The sequence below is a fragment of the Lepidothrix coronata genome, unplaced genomic scaffold, assembly GCF_001604755.1.
Source record: "Lepidothrix coronata isolate B3197 unplaced genomic scaffold, Lepidothrix_coronata-1.0 Scaffold52, whole genome shotgun sequence".
Lineage (NCBI taxonomy): Eukaryota > Metazoa > Chordata > Aves > Passeriformes > Pipridae > Lepidothrix > Lepidothrix coronata.
Genome location: NW_016690232.1, coordinates 2,417,812 through 2,438,311, shown reverse-complemented (window position 1 = coordinate 2,438,311; position 20,500 = coordinate 2,417,812). Strand labels below are relative to the sequence as shown.

Below are 20,500 nucleotides of genomic sequence, written 5' to 3'. Positions count from 1 at the left end.
TTTGCTTCCTTGTGATCCAGTGGGATGGGGGTTGTTCTCAGACATGTGCTGGGATGCTTTGGGAGCTGTAGGGATCCCTGTGCTGGGATAAAAAGGAGCTGAACTCCTCCATTCATGGGTGGGACTGTGGGGTTTTGGCTGTCTCCAGCCTTGGTCTCAGGTGTTGGTGGCATTTCTGTCAGCCCTTTATTTTTGGGACCCTTGTTCTTTCAAGCCCTGAGTCTGTGACTTTAGCTGAGCTAAGATCAAGCTCTCCTGGTTCTCTCTTTGCTCTTTTCTGATGAAAGAAGAGCTGTCCTGCTTAGCACATGTTTGAAATCATACTGGAGAGGGGAAATGGTGCCCCAGAGAACTCCCAGTGCCGTGTCCCGGCTCCCCTTCTGAACCTGCCCCCAGGACCTTGTACACAGTTTCCACCTGAGTCGTGGTGCTGCCCCATGCAGGGAAGGGGATTAAGAGTGAGCACAGCAGGCTGGAGGGCTGGATGTGATTACAAGCTCTGTTTGCCCAGCTGGAATATAAACAGGGCTTTTCCCCTCTGTGAGTCCTGATCTCTCCAGGTGGGAACCAGAAAGCCAAGCTGGGTTTTTCCTCCTAAAGTATAGGCTGGTTTTAAGATCATGCACCCAGTGGAAGAGACAAAAATCATCCTGCCTGTGCCTTTGGCTACTCTCTGAGTGCAAGGGATCAAGAACGTGGATGAAGGGACTGTGTCTGTCTCCAGGGGGCTGCAGATCTTGCTGAACTGTTGAGTACCATGTCCTGCCAACTGGGAAGTGAGTTAATTTACTCTTGCTCCTGGAGAGTCCTGCCAGTGCCTCTGCCTTTCTCTCTCGGCCCCATCTTGCCTTTACTGCTGCCACTGCTGCTGTCACTGCCACCCACTGGCACCTTGGTGCCTCAGGAGTGTGTGAGGACTTCAGATCCCTGCTGGCACCAGGTCTGGGCAAGAGAAAGGGTTTTGAAGTTCCTTACTGAAGGCAAAGCATGGCTTTGATACTGGGCTGAGGGTCTTGGAAAGTGGGTGCTGATGGGATGAAGTCTGGGCCAAGCCCACTCCAGGCAGCCAAGTGCAGGCAGCAGGCTCTTGCTCAGGGAAAGATGGGATTCCTCGACTCTTTGCTAGAGAGATTTTGCAGCTTTCAGCATTCCCAGGAGGCTGGGGTGCAAACAGTTGTACCTGAGATGCAGGGCAGGGAAAGCTGCCACAACCAAGGCCATAATTGCACCTCCTTGAGTTGCCAGAACTGTGGTTTAGTTTCAAGTCACTCCATGAGTGACTTGTCCTTAGCACAGACCTTCCCAAGGGACCAGCTCTGGCTGGGAGAGGCAGCCCCAGCAGCAAACCAATGGTCCTGGTCAGAAGCTTCACAGTAACAGAACTTACTAAACAACTTTTATAGATTTTTTTTTTTCCCAAGGCTGGAAAGACCATTGGAAATGTCTGGTCTCGGAGTGGTACTGAGCAGTCCTCCTTGTGCTCCTCTGACACTGTGGTCTCTATATTGCAGCCTGTGCTGTCCCACGCTGGACTGGTGGCAAGGAGAACTGTAGTGAGCAGAGAGTTGTTGTTTTCAGCAGTGTCTGCAAGCTTGGGGGTTGGTTTTCACTTGGAAGACATTATGAAGGAGATTCTACAACAAAAACAACTCCTTCACCCAAGCGTCGGGTCTGTTTTATCCATTCCCTCATAGTGCAGAAGGCAGACCATCAGCTGCTGTTTTCCACATGATTGCTTTTGTACAGGGAATGGCATCTTCTGGCTGTAGCTGTGCATTCCTCCTCCCGGGCTTGCAGGTGTGACCTCTGTGGTGAGACCCTGGGCTGCCCATGCCTGAGGGCAGGGGGGCTGCAGGGATGTGACACAGGTGGGGAGAGATCTCCTGTCTCTGGCAGCTGGGCAGCCCAGGGGGAAAGAAGTCCCTCTTGTGGAGTCCCCTTGTAAAGCAGGGGCTTTTGGGGGGGCTGGTGGTGAGGAGGGGCCTGGGTACCACGGTGGGAGAGCTCGCAGGACCCGGCTGCTGCTTGCCAGGGCACTGCTCCTCACCAGTGCTGGACTGCACTGACCTGTCCTCTGGGGCTCCATACTGGCCCCACGGACACCTCTTGCCTCCCCAGTCCAGGTGGCGCTGCAGTTACCAGAGATGCAGGGCAGGGAAAGCTGCCTCAACCAAAGCCATCACTGCACTGCCAAGAGGCGCCAGTCTTGGGTGTGGTTTGAGGCTCGAGTCACTCCGTACTGAGGTCGTCCTGAGCACAGACCTTCCCAAGGGACCCGCTCTGGCTGTGAGAGGCACCACCAGCAGCAAACGCAACAGCGACGGAACTTGATCGCTCCGACACACGAAACCAGATGTCAGCGCAGAGACGCGCCAGAGGTCGTGGGGGCGAACAGCAGCAGCGCTTGGCGCACAACGCACTGCCCGATTCCTCCAACGAACATGTGGTTCTACTTTAGGGAAAACAGGCACGGGGATCCTCCGGCCGCGGCTGCCAAACGCCGGGGCTGTAAACAAGGACCAGGACCTTGAGGGGGAAGGTCGCCATGGCGACCCGCTCCGCCCTCCGCGCGCCTCTCGCGAGACCCTCCGGCCCGACCCCGTGCCCGCCCTCGGAGGGCTGGCAGTTCCCGCCTCGCACAGGTGAGCGCCGTTCCCATTGGCTGAGCGCTGCGGGGGCGCGGGGCAGACGCCTTTCCCATTGGCTGGGCGCTGAGGGGCGCGGCGCGGCCGCGGCCGCTGATTGGCGGCCGCTGATTGGCGGCCGGGCGCGCGCGGCGGCCGCGCGCGGGGTCAGCATGGCGGCGCCCGCCCGGCGGAGCGTCGTGTTCGTGACCGGCAACGCCAAGAAGTTGGAGGAGGTGCGGGGACAGCGGGACTGGGGCTGCGGGCGGGTTCGCCTCTCTTCTCCCTCCCTGATCCTCCTCTTCTCCCTCTGCAGGTCACTCAGATCCTCGGGGACTCCTCTCCCTACACGCTGGTGGCGAAGAAGATTGACCGTGAGTTGTTGGCGGGGCCGGGCGGGACGCGGAGGTTCGTCTCGTCCCGGCCGTCTCCTCATCACCGATCCCTGTGTCCGCAGTGCCCGAGTACCAGGGGGAGCCAGACGAGATCTCCGTGCAGAAGTGCCGTGAAGCCGCCCGGCAGGTTGCTCCTTTGCTCTCTCCCTTTTCCCGGAGGGACCCCAGACAGGGACGCTGGGGCATCCAAACCTGCCCCGAGGGAAGCTAAAGGCACATCCAGCGTCGCCTGGCCTGGCCTGACCACACTCCCATCGCCCCGGTTTGGGCCGGGTGATGGTGAATTCTCACTGGTGACACGGTGTTTTGGCAGCCCCTTTGCAGCTCCTGTGTCCCTGGAGCAGCAGGAAGACATGGCAGCTCCTTCAGTCCAGCCCCTGTGGCTGCAGGACACAACATTTGCTGTCAGCTTGAACTTCCAGAGCTGTCTCTGGGATGGGTGTCTTAAAAGAACCAAGTGAGAACTGGGACTCAAGAGAAATGCAGGCTTGCCTCCAGGATATGGGCTTTCCCTTTCCTTGTCCTGCATTCCCATCCCTCAGGAGGGTAGGGGGTATTCACCCCAGCTTGTTTTACTTCCCTACTGTTCCTCAGCCACTCTGGCCTGCCTGGGGAGAGCTTGGGTTGGATTGTGTCTGTCTGGTGTGTGTTGCCTTTAAGGTCAAAGTTGCATTTGAGGCCAAGTGGAAATGTGAGGATAGGACAGAGCAAGGAAATAGGTTTGGAAGCAGTGACTTTCCTCTAGGGCTAATGTTTTCTCCTCTTGGGCTTTTGCTGTAGGTTCAGGGACCTGTTATAGTAGAGGACACCTGCTTGTGCTTCAATGCCCTGGGGGGCCTTCCAGGACCCTACATGTAAGTAGGAGGGAAGTTGCTTTCTCTTTTGTGTGCCAGAGTTAGAAGCACAGGCTGGCAGGGTGGGCTCAGTGGAGGATTCTCCGTGTGCCAGGAGCAGTAGGGTCAGGGAGGTGATTCCTGGTCTGTGTCCTGATCTTCATCCTGCACGCCAGGGTCTGGGCTTAACTCCTTGAGCCCTGCTGTAAGTCATGGAGGGGGATGAGACAGACACACCTGGATTGTTGGCTCTGGCTCCCAACCTATGGTGCTTACACTGGCAGTGAGCTTGGGAACCTGTCCACACAGTGGGGTCTGTGTAATGAAGGCACCAAGCCTTTCAGCAGGATTTTGGGATGAGTGTCTGTAGGTTCTCATAGGAACTGCTTAAATCCAGCAGATAAAAAAATGATTGCATTACAGTGGAACTTCTGCAATGAAATACTGCCTCATCTCCTGGAATTAACTGTTTGTGTGATTAATTCTTCCAAACTATCTCTGCTGTGCTAAGCAGACATAAAAGCTTTAGGTTATAGAATATAATCATACAATATCCTGAGTTGGAAGGACCCACAAGGATCCTCAAGTCCAACTCCTGGGCCCTGCGCAGGACAACTCCAGGAATCCCACCATGTGTCTGAGAGCCTTGTTCCAACACTTCTTGAACTCTGGCAGGCTTGAGGCTGTGACCAAGTCAGCACTACAGCTGGGTGTAAAATGTGAACAATTTGTGTTGAGAAATGTATTTTGGCATGGCTCAGGAGCGAGCATTGGGTTATTTACATAGACCCCAGGACTACTTTAAATTAAATACTCCACTGCTGTTTTCACTGTGTCCCATTCACTTTAAGAGCTAAGTCTGCCCTTGCTGGTAAGTAGTCCTGAGGTGATCTGAGCACACTGAAGAGGGATTCAAGGGACTATGAAAATGTAGGCAAATGTCTCAAGGATACCTATATTTCTGAGAGATAATAGCAAAAATTAATCTTCCCTCTCTCTTTCTTCTTCAGAAAATGGTTCCTGGAGAAACTCAAGCCAGAAGGTACTGCTCTTGTGTTACTGCTCTGCCTGTAACTTGCTCCTTTTCCCCTGAAGTGGATCCCTGTCCATGCTGGGTTCTGCCCAGTCTGCCTGCCCACCACACTGCTGGTTCCCTTTCCTGCCTGTCCAGCTCTGTCTCTTCACATTCTCTCCTCAAGCCTGTTCTCTGCCCTTCTTCCTGGGATGCTGTTTTCTGCAGCAGCTTTATGCCTGGATTCCCAGATTCCTGCCTCTGCAGGCTGGTGGCAGGGCTTGTGGGAACTTCTTGGTTGTCATCAGTGTGACCTGACAGACCTGCTGCTCCCCGTGACCTCAGTGCAGGCCTCTCTCCACTAATGCTTCCCTCCCCTCCCCTGGTGTGCAGTGACTGCCTTGATCCCACAGTTCAGTGTTAATGCCATTAACATGAGCACTAATCATTCTAATTCAGAGTGGGCTTAGTCTTCTCTGGTGCTGCATTTTGGCTTCCTCTCCCAAAATCGTAGCAGGGCCCTGCAGCTCACACTGTGAGGTCTGAGGCTCTGGCTTCAGTCATAGGAGGGATCCCGCCACGAGCATCCTTGTGCCTGAGCTCTGTCACCTCTTGTAGTTCTTCCTCTCCGCGGTGGCCGGGAATGCGGTGGGAATGCGGCGCGGAATGCTCCCTCCATCCGTCCCTAGGGGGTGTGTTGCGCTCCAAGGGAGCGGCAGTAACGCCGGCATCCTCTCTGTCTCTCTCAGGCCTGTACAAGCTGCTGGCTGGCTTTGAAGACAAGTCTGCCTACGCCCTCTGTACCTTTGCCTTCAGCAGTGGGAACCCCGAGGAGCCCGTGAGGCTGTTCAAGGGCCAGACCCACGTAAGTGGTGTGGCTGGGAAAGGGAACATGCTGGGGGAGGAGGGCTGGGATGTGATGTGTGACAGCACTGGCTCTGCTGAGGACAATTTTAGTAGCCCCTGGGTCACTGAACACCCTCGGAGCTTCTCAGTGTTGGGAACAGGCTGACGGAGAGAGAGGGTGGTGGTGCTGCAGCCCTTTCCCCAGTGGGAAGGGTAACAAGCTCTGCATGTTACCTTGGTCTCTTCAGCCCCTCATCTCCCTCTGACAGGGCTGTATTCTAGTGCAGTTGTTAGCTCTGTTATTTGGAGGGGTAAAGGCCCTGCCAACGTAGGGCAGTGTGAGTTTGGGGCTGCTGATTTTGTCCCACCCCGGGGAGGTGCTGAGAAGGAGCACGGCACCGTGCAGAGCCTGTGGGGGCTGCAGTGGGGTCTGTGGCTCTGTGCAGCCCCTCAGCCTGTGTTTGAAATGTGGCTGCAAGTGAATTGCTGTGAAACCACAGCTTAAGGGGCCTTTTTTGCTTTCTCATGGCAGGGGCTGATCGTGGAGCCCAGAGGCCCTCGGGATTTTGGCTGGGATCCCTGCTTTCAGCCAGATGGCTACAACCAGACGTAAGTGGTGTTTACCTACAGCTCTTTGTGTAGGGCAAGCCAGGGGTGAGGGTGTCGAGAGGAATTGGCTTGCAAGGAAGGGCACCAGGGAGAAAACTCCTCCTGGATCTAAACGTGGTACGTTACAGTGAACCCCTGGATCGGGATAGGGATTGTTGGCTCTGCCAGCGTGTCACTACAGATGCCTGCTGAGCCAAGCAGGGAGGCAGTGAGCAGAGGGGGAGCTCTTGGTGACTAGGGGGCACATCCTGAAGTGTCTCTGCTGCTGAGACTTGTGTTTTCTGTGCCCTGCAGCTACGCTGAGCTGCCCAAGGCAGTGAAGAACTCCATCTCACACCGATACAGAGCACTGAGTGAGCTCTCTGCCTTCTTTCTCCAGAGCAACTCGACAGAGCGCTACTCCGGTCCCAGCTAGTGCCCCGGGCTGTGGGCACCCCGTGTCCACAGATCACAGAATTGTTAGGGCTGGAAGGGACCTCTGGAGATCATCCCCTCCAACCCCCCTGCATGTCCATGTCACACACAGCCCCAGGAGAGCTTTGTTCTGCTGCGGGCTGCCATTAAAGCTGCTCCTCTAGAACCCATCGGTACTTCTTTCCGCCCTGTTTCTGTCGCTGCGGCAGCGCCGCGGGGCCCGGCGGGGCCGGGCTGTTGGAGCCGCACGTTTGTGCCTCGGGGGCGGCGCCGGCCCGCTCAGTCCCTGTCACCCTTTCTGCCAGGAGATTTTGAGCAGAGTGCCGCGACCGGGCCGGCCCGTGCGCCCCAGGGAACCGGGACTGGGATTGGGAACGGGAACGGGGCCGGGCGGGGGCGCGCCGGGGCCGCTGCGCGCTCCCGCAGCGCGCTCCCGCTGGCCAATGGGGAGCGGCCGGGGGAGAAGCAGCCAATGGGCGGCGAGTCCATCGCCCGCGCGCGCGCCGCGGAGCCGGAAGCGGTCAGAGCGGGGCCACGCGGGGCCGGAGCGGGGCCGAACCCGCACCCGCTCGGCCATGGAGCTGCTGCCCCGCAGCCCCGCGGAGTTCGGCTCCGCACGGTACTGGGACCGCTTCTTCCGGCAGCGCGGGCAGCGCGCCTTCGAGTGGTACGGGGCCTTTCCGGAGCTCTGCCCCGTCCTGCACAAGTATGTGCGGCCCCGCGACAAGGTGAGCCCCCGTGTGTACCCAGCACCCTGTGCCCGGGCCGAGTCTCCCCGGGGCTCCTTCTGGGGATGTTTAGCGTGGAGAAGAGGACGCTCAAGGGTGACCTTATCACTCTACAGCTCCCTGAAATGAGGTTGTAGCCAGGTGAGGGTTGAGCTCTTCTCCCAAGCAAGCAGCGACAGGACGAGAGGACGCAGTCTCAAGCTGCACCAGGGGAGGTTTAGGTTGAACATTATGAAGAATTTCTTCACACAAAGGGTGCTTAGACATTGGAATGGACTGCCCAGAGAGGTGGTAGAGTCACTGTCCCAGGAGGTGTTTAAGGAAGGACTGGATGTGGCAATTGGTGCCATGGTTTAGTTGATGTGGTGGTGTTGGGTCACAGGTTGGAGTCGACGATCTCAGATATCTTTTCCAATGTAATTGATTCTGTGTGATTCGATGTATGAGTTCTGTGCCTCTGTGTCCCACCGTAAACTGCCATTGTGTGTTGATACAGACAATGTGAAACCCCCAGTGTGCCACAGCAAGAGCACAGGAGAGACTCCTGGGTTGCTTTGGTCTGGGGAGCTCTGGGGGGTAAAACACGCAGATTGTTCCCAGAGGAGATGCAGCAGATCCATTGCTTCTGTTCCCATGTGACTTTTCTCTATGGAAATGTTGTCTTAGGGCCCGGAGAGTGGTTTTACAGGTGCTGTGGGTGTGGTTTTCACAGAGGGCTCGTAGCCGTGGCTGATATTTGCTCATGAAGTGCTTTGGGGGCACGTTTCCAGGGGTTTCTCACCATCCCACTGCTCTTGTGCCTTGCCCCAGGTTCTCGTGGTGGGCTGTGGGAACTCGGAGCTGAGCGAGCAGATGTACGACGTGGGAATGTGCGAGGACATCGTGAACATCGACATCAGCGACGCCGTGATCCGCCAGATGCAGGAGCGGAGCGGGAGCAGGAGGCCAAAGATGAGCTACCTGGTTATGGACATGCTTCAGATGGACTTCCCTGACGCCCACTTCCAGGTGGTCCTGGACAAAGGCACGCTGGATGCCCTCCTTACTGATGAAGAGGAGGCCACTCTGGCCAAGGTGGACCAGATGTTTGCCGAGATCAGCCGGGTCCTGCAGGTGGGAGGGCGCTACCTCTGCGTGTCCTTGGCTCAAGCCCATGTGCTGAAGAAAGCAGTGGAATACTTCTCCCGGGAAGGCTGGGTCGTGCGTGTCCATCAGGTGGCCGGCAGCGGGGACAACCAGCAGTTTGTCCTACCAGTCTTTGTCTATGTCATGACAAAATTCAGGAAGATCCCTGGCTCGGCACCACAGATCCTGGAGATCTGCCCCGAGGAGCAGGACAAGCCGATGCGGGTGAAGAGCGTGGAGCGGCTGGTGGCAGCGGTGAAGGACAGGCAGCATTACGCCCTGCTCTGCAGCCAGCTGAGCAAAACCCCCTGCAGGGAACAGGTTTCCCTGGATCTGTGTGACAAGGAGAGCGGGAAGCCTCGCTACACACTGCATGTGGTTGACAGCCCCTCGGTGAAACCTTCCCGGGAAAATCGCTTTGCCATCTTCATCAGTGAGTACAGCCTGTCCTGCCTGCAACGAGATGGTGATCTGGCCAGGAGCTGCAAATGGCCAGCCCTTCAGGCCTTGTTGAGTTTGGGACTGGAGAGGGAAATAACCCACCTGTGGGGGGTTCAGTTGTTGTTTTAGTCCTGGTTTTGCGGTGGGATGTGTTTGCCTGGTGGTGCAAGCAGGGACCTGACACAGAGCTTGCTGGCTGCATCTCACAGCAGAGGGACACTGCCTGTCCTGCCTCCAAGGGGGTGATTCCTGCCTTGATGCTGGTGACAGCCACCATAGCACATTGCTGCATGAAGCCAGGGTGCAGTGACACAGCTGGGAAGGCGTCTCTGCTCTGTGTGGGTGTCCTGACTTGCAGGGCTGGGCTGCTGGGGCTGCACTTGGCTTTTCTGCTTGCACCTCACAGAGACGTGTCAGGCTCTGCCAGTGGCACTGTTCCCCCCCTGCACACCTGCAAAGCTGGGGCTTAGCACAGCCTGGAGACAGGTCATGAGGCTGTTGGACACCCCTTCTAATGAGACATGGCTTTTCCAGCCTCCTGCATGAGCTTGCTCAAAACAGGGGAGCTCCTGGCTCTCTTGATGGTTGTGGTGCACAGCTCTAGTCTTGCCATGATGTCTTGCCATTCCCTGTGGCTCCTCCCTTGGAGGTTGGGGTGGTTGCCCCTGGGACCAGGAGCAGCCCAGGCTGATGGCATCCCCTTCTGCAGTTCCACAGGGCAGAGAAACCGAGTGGCTCTTTGGCACGGAGGAGGGACGGAGGCAGCTGGCCACCAGTGCGGGCTTTGGGCGCCTGGTCACCGTGGCCCTTCACAGGGAGCAGCACTACGAGGGCATGGCTGGCATCCAGGCAGAGCTGTCAGGGAAGGTGATGGAGCTGGCCCCGCCAGGCCTCCCTGCCCGGCAGCAGGTGAGCCCCCACTGCCCAAACCCCTGGATTGGCTTCCCCAAAACCGGGAACAGGCTGGTTCTTTTCCAAAAGTGAATCCCTCTTCTCCAAGGGAGACCAAGCTGCAAAGTGTGAGCTGGCTGCCTTGGTGGGCAGGAGTCTGGCTTCAGGTGCAGCTCTTCCCAGTTTTCCTTCCAGCTGTCTACCTTTGCTTGGAGGCAGATTCAGTGTGAAATCCTTCCCCTCAAAAACCCAGCATCCCAAGAAAACCGGGCATCCCGAAACCCTGAGAGCAGCCTCTTCTTAATCCTAGCTTTAACTTCTGCTCATCCTGTCTCCTTCCTTCCCCAACTCCCCAAACCTGAGCTCTTGCAAGAAGTCATGAGGTGTTTGCTCCCTGTACCCCCAACACACGTATGGGAGTGAAGCCAGTGCAGGTCCTCAGCTCTCCTGTGGCATCCCACTGCTCCTGCCTTGTGTCCACTTCATCCAATGGCTCCGTAGCCATTGTCAGGACAGCGGGAACGCCAGGCTCTGTTTCTGTAGTCTTTCCTTCCTCACACCAGTCACTGTCCTTCCTGCAGGTGCCCTTCCTGTCCGTGGGAGGGGACATTGGGGTGCGGGCGGTGCGGCACCAGGACACCAGCCCCCTGAGCGGGGAGTACGTGGTGGAGGACGTGAAGGGAGACGGCACCTGCTACTTCCGCCGCCTCATCTTCCTCCGCAACAGGAACGTGGTGCAGTCGGAGGCCCGGCTCCTGGCTCCCACACCTCTCCCAGGTACCTGGGGCAGCCAGGAAGGGGCAGGGGCCAAGGCTGATTTTTTTTGGGGGGGTGACAGAGATGAGACTGAGGAGGAAGGTAAAAGTCCTGCTGGGACCTGCCTGCCTTGTCCCAGAGCAGCTCTGGGAGCGGTTTTGCACTGTGGGTGGGGCAGGGCTGGGGGTGGCTAGTCCCCAGAAGGCACCTCTGTCTCCCACCTTGCCTTACCAGCTGGTGTCTCCTGTCATTCAGGCCAGAAGAAACGGAGAAAAGACAAGAAGAAACCCAGCCCTGCTGAGCCACCTGCAGCCATCGACAAGAGCTACCTGTGCTGTGAGCACCACAAGGCCATGGTCGCAGGGCTCTGCCTGCTGGAGGGCCCCGACCCCCTCCCAGGTGACAAGGCCAGCAGTGAGAGGCTGTGCTGGGGGCAGGTGCGCCTGTGTCCCCACACCCCAGCTCCTTGGGGAATGGCTTTTCTGGCCCCATGCACCCTTCCCAAAGTGGTCTGTGGATAGTGGGTGGGATGAGCAGTGGGAGCCAGGCATCCTGGTGGCTCACTGGGTGTTCTCCATTGGCAGGAGCCTCGCTGGCAGTGCTGGTGGTGGGGCTTGGCGGTGGCAGCCTGCCCCTCTTCATCCATGACTACTTCTCACAGGCCCATGTGGCCGTGGTGGAGATTGACCCCTCCATGCTGGAGGTGGCAACGCGCTGGTTCGGCTTCTCCCAGGGTGACCGGATGCAAGTGCACCTCTCCGATGGCCTGGACTACGTGGCCAAGCTGGCAGCTGAAGGTACCTTCTTGGGGAGCATTCTGGGTACCCCATCAAGTCTGGTGGGTGACATGTTGAGGATTGAGGTCCTGGGCTGTTTTCACCCCCTGCCCATCTCCTGCCATGTGTCACAGTCTCCAGCCTCACCAGGTCTCTGCAGCTCACAGCCTGTCCTTGCCTAGTGTGCAGGGGACCTTAGATTTGCTGCCTCCCTCAGCACCAAGGGCTGCTGCTGTGGGTTTCATTTGGAAAGAGAAACCCCAGGAGAGAGAAGAGACCCATAACATGGCAGAGGAGATGTCTGGACCACCCCCTTTGTTGCCTCCCTATCGTGTGTGGTTCACTTCTGTCCCATGGGATAACAACTCTCTGTGCTTCCTCCTGCAGCCCCAGCCCAGTATGATGCCATCATGTTCGATGTGGACAGCAAAGACCTCACGGTGGGGATGAGCTGCCCACCCCCAGCCTTTGTGGAAAAGCCCTTCCTGCAGAAAGTTAAAACCATCCTCAAGCCAGAAGGTAGGAAGGGAGATCTGGCTGTGTCCCCGTGGCCAGGCTGGCTGGCTCTGTGTGGAGCTGGGGCTGTGCCACCGTTTCTCATCCTGGAGAATAGTGGCCACAGACAGCATTGCTGTGTGGCATCTGCTTCTCCTGGTGGGTCCTGGATCCGAGTGTTTCGCTGGGTGTTGTGCCAGCAGGGTGGAGCAGGTGACCTGCAGCACTGCTGGGTCAGGCAGGCTGAGACATCCCGGGGGGCCAGGAAGGGTTGCTGGAAGTGGAGGGTGTAGGCGGTACCTGAGAACAGATCGTGGCCACCCACGACCCATGTGGCAGCAGGGACATGGAACTGGGCCAAGGGTACCAGGGGGATGCTGGTACTCCTCGTGCTGCCGTGGGGGAGACATTTGCACTGTGGTGGCACCGATTCAGCTGTGTTCCCACAGGGGGCAGAGTGCTGTACACAGGCTGAACTCCCACCCCTCTCCTCCTGCTGCAGGAATCTTTGTGCTCAACCTGGTGTGCCGTGATGCCCGGCTGAAGGAGTCTGTCCTGGCCACCCTCAGGGATGTCTTCCCGCTGCTCTACACGCGTCGCATCGAAGGGGAGGTCAACGAGATCCTGTTCTGCCAGCCCAGCCCCGAGGGCCGGCGGGACCCTGCGGAGCTGGGGGCGCGTGCCCGGGCGCTGGAGGGGGCCCTGCGGGAGCCGGGGCGCCCCTGGGACAGCTCATACGTGCTGGCAGACATGCTGCAGGCTGTCAGGATCCTCTGAGAGGGGCTCCTCAGGACGGGCTGAGACGCTGCTCAAGAGAGTGCTCCTCATGTGGGTGCCTTGGCCCCACAGCAGAAGGGTGCCCGTGGCTGGGACTGCCACCCCTGGGGGGCGTGTGCTGGCCTGGGTCTGCCTGAAGGATGAACTGGCATGGGAAGGTGCTTCCTGCAGCGTGGCTCCCCAGGAAGGGTTCTGGGACTGAGGAGGGCTGTGCAGCCCAAGGGACAGCATTGAGCTGGTGAGGGGAGGAAGGTGCTGTGGGACTGGCAGGACTGTGGGTTTGGGTCTGTCCCCATTGTTTCCCCACTGTGGGAAAAACATCCCTCCAACCACCTCTTTCCCCTCCAGCACAGTGCCTTCCCTCTGCTGCCTTTCTCTGTCTCTCCAGCATCCCTGGTGTCTCTGCAGAGCCCCAGCACTGCCCCAAGCCTGGTTGTGGATATGTGTGGGTGGGCTGTGAGAATAAAGTGCTCAGGGCTGCTCTGAGGCCTGCAGTGCTTTGCTAGGGTTAATTTCTGAAGCACCCACACCCTGGAAAAGCTACAGTCACCTCTGCACCTCAAGGACATGTCCTAGGGACAGGCAGCTGCCCCTTAAGCACTGCTGCCCCCACACCACTTGCCCTCTCCAAACTGGACCCCACTGTGTTTTCACTCTTCTGCATCTCTCCAGCTATCACCTCTGAACTGAGACCTGTAACACCCTGAGCCCCCAAACCTTCTCTCCCCTGGGCCAGCAGGGACCCAGCCCTGGGCTTGGGCCCCTGGCCACTCCAAACTGCTCACCCAGCTGGTGCAGGTCAGCCTTCCTGCAGGATGAAAAGGCAGCAGGCAAAGCGAGAGGGTGCACGAGCCTGAGAGTTTGCAGTTCACCAGCTCCACGGGGCCATGGAAAGCACATCCCAAGGGCTCCCACTCTGGGGAGGACCCTAAACCAGTGGAGACCATGGCCACTCCACTGATGCAGGAGATGGGGCTGTTAGTGCCCAGGAGACCCTATGTCAACCATGCTGACAGTGAGCATGTCCCTTTGACAGGCCCCTCTGTGCCTGTATTTTAATTTTAATTTTCCAGCAGGTTCTACTTCGGGGACCACTCTTCAGATCACTTCGGGGACCACTCTTCAGATCCCTTCTCCCATGCCACCTGCTTTACTCCCCTTCACATAGAGGGACAAATCTCTGCCCTACTTTCTCCCTGGGCTGGCCTGCTTCTATGCAGAGGAGCAGGTGGTTTTTTTAATAAGTGCTTTTGATGGTTCCCAGGCACAGGAGAGCAGGGCTGGCCTGCTCCCTGCCTCAGATAAAGGCTGTCACTGTGGGTAGGTGCCCTCTGTTGCTCGGCACCCTGTCACTCCTGTAATGTGTTTTCTTCCTCCTGTAGTGTGTTTGAGGCAGCACATGGGCAATGGGAGGGACAAGGCTGGAGCTCGAGCTGGGTGGAAGTCTGCCTGCCCCCACACAGTTAAGTTTCTAAAGCTTCTCTGTGATGAGCACTGTTTTGAAAGATATCTATTATCCACCCAGCTTAGCAATGGCAAATTTCTCAACTGGATCAGCAGTGCTGCATTTAGGCTATTTTTAACTTAGTATGCAATTCTCAACATAATTCCAACGACATAGGTTTCTGTGTATGCCCTTTATTTTACCAAAACCATCTCCTTTCTTCCCCAGGAGCTCATACAAAGGCTGCCTTCATCCCTCCCTTGTCCAGTCCTGCCTTTCTGTTGTGCTTCCCAAATGCTGCGTAACGCCACATCCTGGTGGGAAAACAAAAGCCATCTATTAGAAACAATGTAAGGATGAAATCTCAGTTCGTTGCAGCTGTCCTTGCAGCTACAAATTTGGTCTGGAAATAAATTTCAGCTGGAAAACTGGCAAATTCATGAACGCTGCAAATACACAAAATCTTCCTCTGCAGGTAAAATGCTCCAAGGCTGAAAATTGACACGTAGTAAATATTTCTCTGCTGGCAGCCAAAAGGTGCAGCTAATGTATATGTTTGGCAACTGTGTGTTCTGTTGAGTGTTTTGGCAATATACTCATGTTTACATCCCTTACTCCTCACTTACTTCCTTTGCAGCGTAGCCACGCTGTAAGTGGCGGGATAGAAACAAGCTCTGCTGTCACTTAGCAACCTCCACTGGCGCCGAGATGTTGACTTTTTCCTTTCTGGATTTCCCAGCACAAAACCAGACCGGTGCATAACTCATCCCATGGCTCAGGTGTGAGGCTGTAGCCAGCTGGGGATGATTTGGTCTGGTGCGGTCCCAATCCTTCTCAAAGCATCACATCCCAGTCCTGCTGCTGCTCCAGTGAATGAGACACAGGGAGTTGATGGGTCAGCCCTGGGATTCCTGATCTCAGGTGGAGGGATGCAGCCAGCCATGCCCAGCCATGGAGGCTCTTTGGCCCCGGGGTGACTGTGTGGGCAGGCAGCTGGCAGGACAGTGACACTGTGAGGCAGGCAGAGGTGGGGTGCCACATAGACACCCCACATGGTATAACCTCCTCAGGTGTCACAACACAGGTCCCTGCTCTGCAGAAGGACTGGAGGTGGCTGGGCTCTAGGGAAGAAGTTGGAGGTGGGCAGGGGACATACCGTCAGCAGCTGAAAGTACATCAAGCAGCTGGGAGAGATTTTGCAGTAATAAAAGCTGCAGGGACTAAGTGCTGAGGCTGATTCCCTTCACCTGGTAAAAGCCTGGCTGCCTGGTGATGCTGCTGCTGTCCAGGCATGGCACAATCACAGCGTAGCAAGGGCTGCACCAGCCACTTCCCGGAGGGTGGAAGCATATGGGGAGTGTTTTGGACATGAAATCTTCCCTTGGGGAAGCACTTGGCTTGCCTGGCTTTGTGACCAAGGAAGCAGGCGTGCTGCCAGGCTGCAGTGAGGGAGTACAGCTCTTTCCTGGGGTGCTCAGGGCAGCTGGGAAATGTCTCTGCAGGCTGCAATGCAGCACGGTGCCCTTTTTCTACCCTGGAACTGGATGCACCCGACTAAAGAATGCAGCTGGAGGTCACAGGGCAGGAGGGAGGAGAGATGGGACAGAGACTGGGTTGTCACTGTCCCACGATCAGTGAGTCAGCAGTGCCCCAGGCTGTGGGGGGAAGGCAGAAAGCACATCCTCTTTACAGGGAGAAATGCTGCAGCCACTACTTCTAATCACAGCTCTGCGGCCGCTCTGACTTTCTTTCACTGGCTTGAATTCTATCTTTTGCAGCTTCAAGGTCTGAGCTCTGGAGCTCTGCTCCTGGCAGATACACAGGCACAGTGCTGGCTGGGACCTTCGTGCAGCTCCACTGCAGAGCCAGGTGCTGCTGAGAACCTGGGAGCTTCCCCTGCACGGGCTCCTTGCCTATACCTCCCCCTGCTCTGTGCTGATCAGCTGCCTGAAAAGCTCTGCAAGACTCTGGGTTTGTATCTGAAGCAAGAAGGAGGTGAGGAAAGTCCCCGGGGAGAAGAGCAAGTGTGGAGGAACCCGCCTCTTCTTAATTCTTCCTGGGGAGAGGATGCAGCCTCCTCTGTGCTCTGCTCCCCACAGGGTCCTGCCTGCTTTGCCGGCAGGGGGATCCTGCCTGGCTCTTCACTGCAGGCATCTGCAAGTCTGCTCTGATATTTTATATACAACCCATTTTTCATGAAGGGAATTGCACTGGTGTGTGTTTATAAAGCAGCCTGAGGACCTGATCCAAATGTCCTCAGCTTTAACGTCACGCTGCCTGCTTAGGGAGAATTGTCTGTGGGTAAGTTTGTGGCCTTGAATGCTACAGCTGCACCCTGAAGCCAGGCTATTTTTGCCATATATTTTTCTGAAAGTCATGGCAGGACAAACTTGCTGTCTGTAGGCTTGATCTGAAATGCACTGGAGGCTTCAACAGGGCTAGGAGCCCCTGGCCAGGCTGCTGGAGGCGGTGACATCTGACATCAGACCACGCTGATAGAGTTGGCACGTCACCCTGGGGAGCAGGGCAGCCTTCCTGCTGTGCCAGGAGAGGTGGTCAGAAAAGGTTTTCTCTGCTTGCTGAGCCTGGCACATGGCAAAATGAAATGATAAATATTGTGGGGCACAACTGAGCAGAGGGTAAAAGTAGATTGTGTTTAGCTGGTTAACCAGTGAGCAGCTCTGTGTTCCTGAGGATCACACTCAGTGCTTTCCCAGAAAACAGTTTCTTGCATGGCCCCCTGACACTGCTTTGTGTCTTATATTTCATGGTTATTCATTACATGAAGCTTTGCAATGGTCTCTCATAGCAGTACCCCTGTTTCCTTTAATTTAGCCACTATGAATCTTGGCAAATTCAGAAAGCCAGGCTGGGCTCCACACGGGGGTTTGGAACAAGCCGTCCAGAGAAGTCATTTAGGAAAAGCAGAGACCTGAAGATACACTCGGGTGCCCTTCCTCTCTCCTTCACTGCTCTCTTGGAATTGTTGGAAAAATGAGCACCCTCATGGTAATAGGGGCATGTATAAAGAAAATGTCTGTGCTTTTTCCAGAAGATGGGAAATCTATCCTTGGCTGCTTGTAGCTTTTTTTCTGAGGGGAGTGTGGATTTTTGTAAGTGATGGAGTGGTGGGGTGAGTGTGGTGACTTGGCAGCTTTAACTCTGCTTCACCGGACAAAAAGTTTGATTTGTGAACTTCCCAGACTTGGGGAAACAACTCAGACTTTTCCTAGTCTAAGGTGTTTTCTTAATTTATGTTATTTTAATCATGGAAGCAAACAAAGATGTAATCTAAAGACTGGAAGGGAAAGGACAGGTTATCCTTAGGTTATCAGGTGTGCATAGTGTTACTCCTCAGGCATCATGCCTTTTCCAATCTTCATTTGTCTCCTGTGGAGATGCAATTCTATTGCCAGGCTGCTCTTCTACGGATCTTAATTATTTCATGGGGGCAGCACACAGTGCTCTGATGCTCAGACGAGGCGGATTTGGCCAGAATGTGATCCTGTTCTTCCCGGCTTCCAGCCTCCGTAGAAACCCATGAACTGGAGGAAGGCCAGGCAGCTACTCTAGTGCCTCCTGGCATAGCCTGCTTTCTCAGGAGTGGGGAAAGAAATAATCATGCTGCTAATTGGCATAATTATGTCAATAACTCCCAGGCCCCATCTAGATAGGAATGACGGCAAGGCTTTTCCCAGATGCTGTGGTCTAACTGCAGTGGCAAAGCCTGCATTATGCCGATTAAAAACTGTTCATTTGTTTCCAGAGTTATAAGTTAGTCTGTTGTAGGGAGTAATTTTTCACACTTATTGGGAGCTCTGGCCAAGAAGTTTTGATAATCCTCCAGATCATTAGTCTCCGTCAGCCTGCGGGATGTTCACAGTTCCCTTTTGTTTTGCTTTTCACGCTGAGCGAGGCCAGTGTCTGGTTTAATACAGAGGATAACTTTTATCACTGCAGGACTCCAAAGCCTGCGTTTTGGATATTTTCGTGTTGTGACTGCTGCCAGTAATCACAGATAAACCTCATCTCTGTTGTTTGCCTGAGCTCTTAGCTCAGCCTCAGTGTGCATTTTTAAATTGAACCCACTGCAGAGACATGGCTTGGATCTTGTTGTTGCTTCCCAGCCTGTTCCTGAGCCATCCACCTGCTGCCAGCTCGGCCAGACCCACCTCCTTGGGCCTGCCCTGCCATGGCTCTGGTGAAGGTGTCTGACCTGCCAGCACTCCACCCATGGCTGAGTGTCTGTGAGGTTTGCCAGGGACACTCACGTGCTGCAGGGACGGATCGTGGTCCCTGCTGCTCCTGTTCCCATTGCAGGCAGGAGCTGGGAGGAATTCAGCCACTGGGACTGCTCCAAAATTCCCCGCTCCGCAGATCGGGAAGTGCTGAAGCCAGCTGTCTGCCAGGTCCCATGCCGGCCAGCAGAACCTGGCTCCTCCATGGGCTCCCAGTTTGGCCCTCTTCCCAGTCTGGTGACAAAAGTCATTGAGGAAGAGGGCATGGAAACCTCTCCTGGGTGCCGGAGGGTGCCGCAGTCCTGTGTTCAGGGGCTCTCAAGGGACACTGCAGCCCTTTCCACCAGCAGGAGGAGGTGGCCAGCTGGGATCAGGGGGCAGCCTGATGGCCTCACGGTCAGTGTGCTGACCTGGGCAAACTGTGCACCTTGTGCCTGAGGGTCCCAGCACCAAGGCTGACTTCCTCGGGCAGGGATAGAATCACAGAATGGGTCAGGTTGGAAGGGACCACAGCGGGTCATCTGGTCCAACCTCCTTGCATAAGAAGGGTCATCCTAGAGCACATGGCGCAGGATTGAGTTCAGATGGTTCTGGAATGTCTCCAGTGAGGGAGACTCCACGCCCCCTAGGCATCTGTTCCAGTGTGTGGTCACCCACACAGTAAAGAATTTCTTCCTTGTATTCAGGTGGAACTTCCTTGTGCATCAGTTTCTGCCCGTTGTGTCTCATCCTAGTGGTTGGCACCACAGAGAAGAGCCTGGCTCCATCTCCTTGGCACCCCCCCTTTAGATATTTATAAATATCTAAAGCTGAGTGTACTTAAAGTGCTGGTATCTAAAGCTGGGATGAGCCCACCCAGCCACTCGAGTTGTCAGTGGGGGCTCCAGAATGCCAGGAGGACCCCATGGATGCTCCCTGTGAGCGGCTACCCTTGGCCAGTGACTGGTGAGAGGCTCTGCTGGTGTCCCCACAGAAAGAGCAGAGAGGACCCCACCACCACCTCGGGCTCCCGTGGCTCAGCCCTTCTTGGTGGTGTTGCAAAATGTGGAATATGTAAAATTCTCTTAAGAAAAGACGTTCTTTGATGTTTAATCTCTGTTTCCTTTCAAGCCTAATCAGCAAGAAAGGAGATTTAATCCGTGAAACAAATAGCAAGCTCTAAGTGATGTCCTGATGTTAGAAAGATAAATTACTTGTCAGTAGAATTGCCTTGTTAAGGTTTAGGGCTTGATATGTTTCAATGAGCTCAGACCTAAGGGGAGGTTACCGAAGCTTGGGAAGAAGGATGTACCGCTGACAGTGGACATAAAGAATTCCGAATATATGGTTTACAAGGACATTTGGCAGAACCACCAAGATAAGGAAGAAACCAATAAAGTCAACTCAGCAACTGTGCTGAAATCATCTCTGACTGGGTAACAGGCAATTCTGGCAGGGGCAGATCACAACCACCGACTCACAGACCACCAATCCAGGAAACCCACCAGCTCAGAAGAAGAGAAAGATGGAGCACGCGGACTAATTTTTTAGCATGAGAAACGAGAGAATCATTAACCCATGGAAGATAGAGTACTAATTAACAGGACAACCAGGCAACTTGTAGCCGATGAACGCTAATGCCGTTGTTTGCTAAAATGTGAAAACTTTTGGTAGTCGTCGTGAATGGCAAAAGGACTTGCCACCCAGCCCCCCTTTCTGCACAGAACTGTAAGTAAATCACACACCTCGACTCTGTGTGCGGACCAGCCTCGTAAACACCGGGAAAAAGCACCTATTTTGGGACAACAGCGGGACCCGCACCGGGAGAGGGCGTGTCCTCCCCACGGAGGCCCCGCCCCCAAGCCCGGAGGAGGGGCGCATGCGCAGTGCGCCGCCCGTTACCTGTCAGCGGCGGCGGGTGGAGGAGGCGGCGGCGGGATGGAGGGGCTCATCCCGCTCGTCAACCGGCTGCAGGACGCCTTCGCGGCGCTGGGCCAGAACTGCCTGCTCGACCTGCCACAGATCGCGGTGGTGGGCGGGCAGAGCGCCGGCAAGAGCTCCGTGCTGGAGAACTGCGTCTCCAGGTGAGAGGCGGCGGGCGCGGACCCCCCCCCCCC

General features: G+C 55.9%; 3 protein-coding genes across 13 annotated transcripts in view; all 3 read left to right on the top strand.

The window, feature by feature from the left end:
* Positions 1–2,782: 2,782 nt before the first annotated feature.
* Positions 2,783–6,903, top strand: ITPA (inosine triphosphatase). The gene is made up of 8 exons (XM_017815686.1): positions 2,783–2,860; positions 2,941–2,998; positions 3,082–3,146; positions 3,800–3,873; positions 4,863–4,894; positions 5,614–5,729; positions 6,243–6,319; positions 6,614–6,903. Exons 1-8 carry the CDS (start codon positions 2,798–2,800, stop codon positions 6,732–6,734), a joined length of 606 nt encoding a protein of 201 aa, XP_017671175.1. The 5' UTR covers positions 2,783–2,797; the 3' UTR covers positions 6,735–6,903.
* Positions 6,904–7,274: 371 nt separating this feature from the next.
* Positions 7,275–13,208, top strand: METTL13 (methyltransferase like 13). Of its 3 annotated transcripts, none has more exons than XR_001874953.1 (8): positions 7,275–7,461; positions 8,272–9,019; positions 9,737–9,936; positions 10,500–10,695; positions 10,930–11,111; positions 11,259–11,471; positions 11,838–11,969; positions 12,448–12,558. XR_001874953.1 is itself a non-coding variant. In XM_017815675.1 (8 exons), the coding sequence occupies exons 1-8, from the start codon at positions 7,309–7,311 to the stop codon at positions 12,720–12,722; spliced, it is 2,061 nt and encodes a 686-aa protein (XP_017671164.1). In that variant the 5' UTR covers positions 7,275–7,308; the 3' UTR covers positions 12,723–13,208. The 3 variants fall into 3 exon arrangements, 2 of the variants coding, with proteins under 2 accessions (XP_017671164.1, XP_017671165.1); XM_017815675.1 differs by having other exon boundaries at positions 10,930–11,073; positions 12,448–13,208; XM_017815676.1 differs by having other exon boundaries at positions 11,336–11,471; positions 12,448–13,208.
* A 7,060-nt stretch (positions 13,209–20,268) lies between these two features.
* Positions 20,269–20,500, top strand: part of DNM3 (dynamin 3) — a 171,939-nt gene continuing 171,707 nt past the window's right edge. For all 9 annotated transcript variants that reach the window (XR_001874952.1, XR_001874951.1, XM_017815672.1 and 6 more), the window contains exon 1: positions 20,269–20,467. Coding sequence is in view for 7 of the 9 variants with exons in the window: in XM_017815672.1 (XP_017671161.1) it covers positions 20,322–20,467 (146 nt within the window). In the remaining 2 variants the exon portion in view is untranslated. The remainder of the gene's footprint in view (positions 20,468–20,500) is intronic.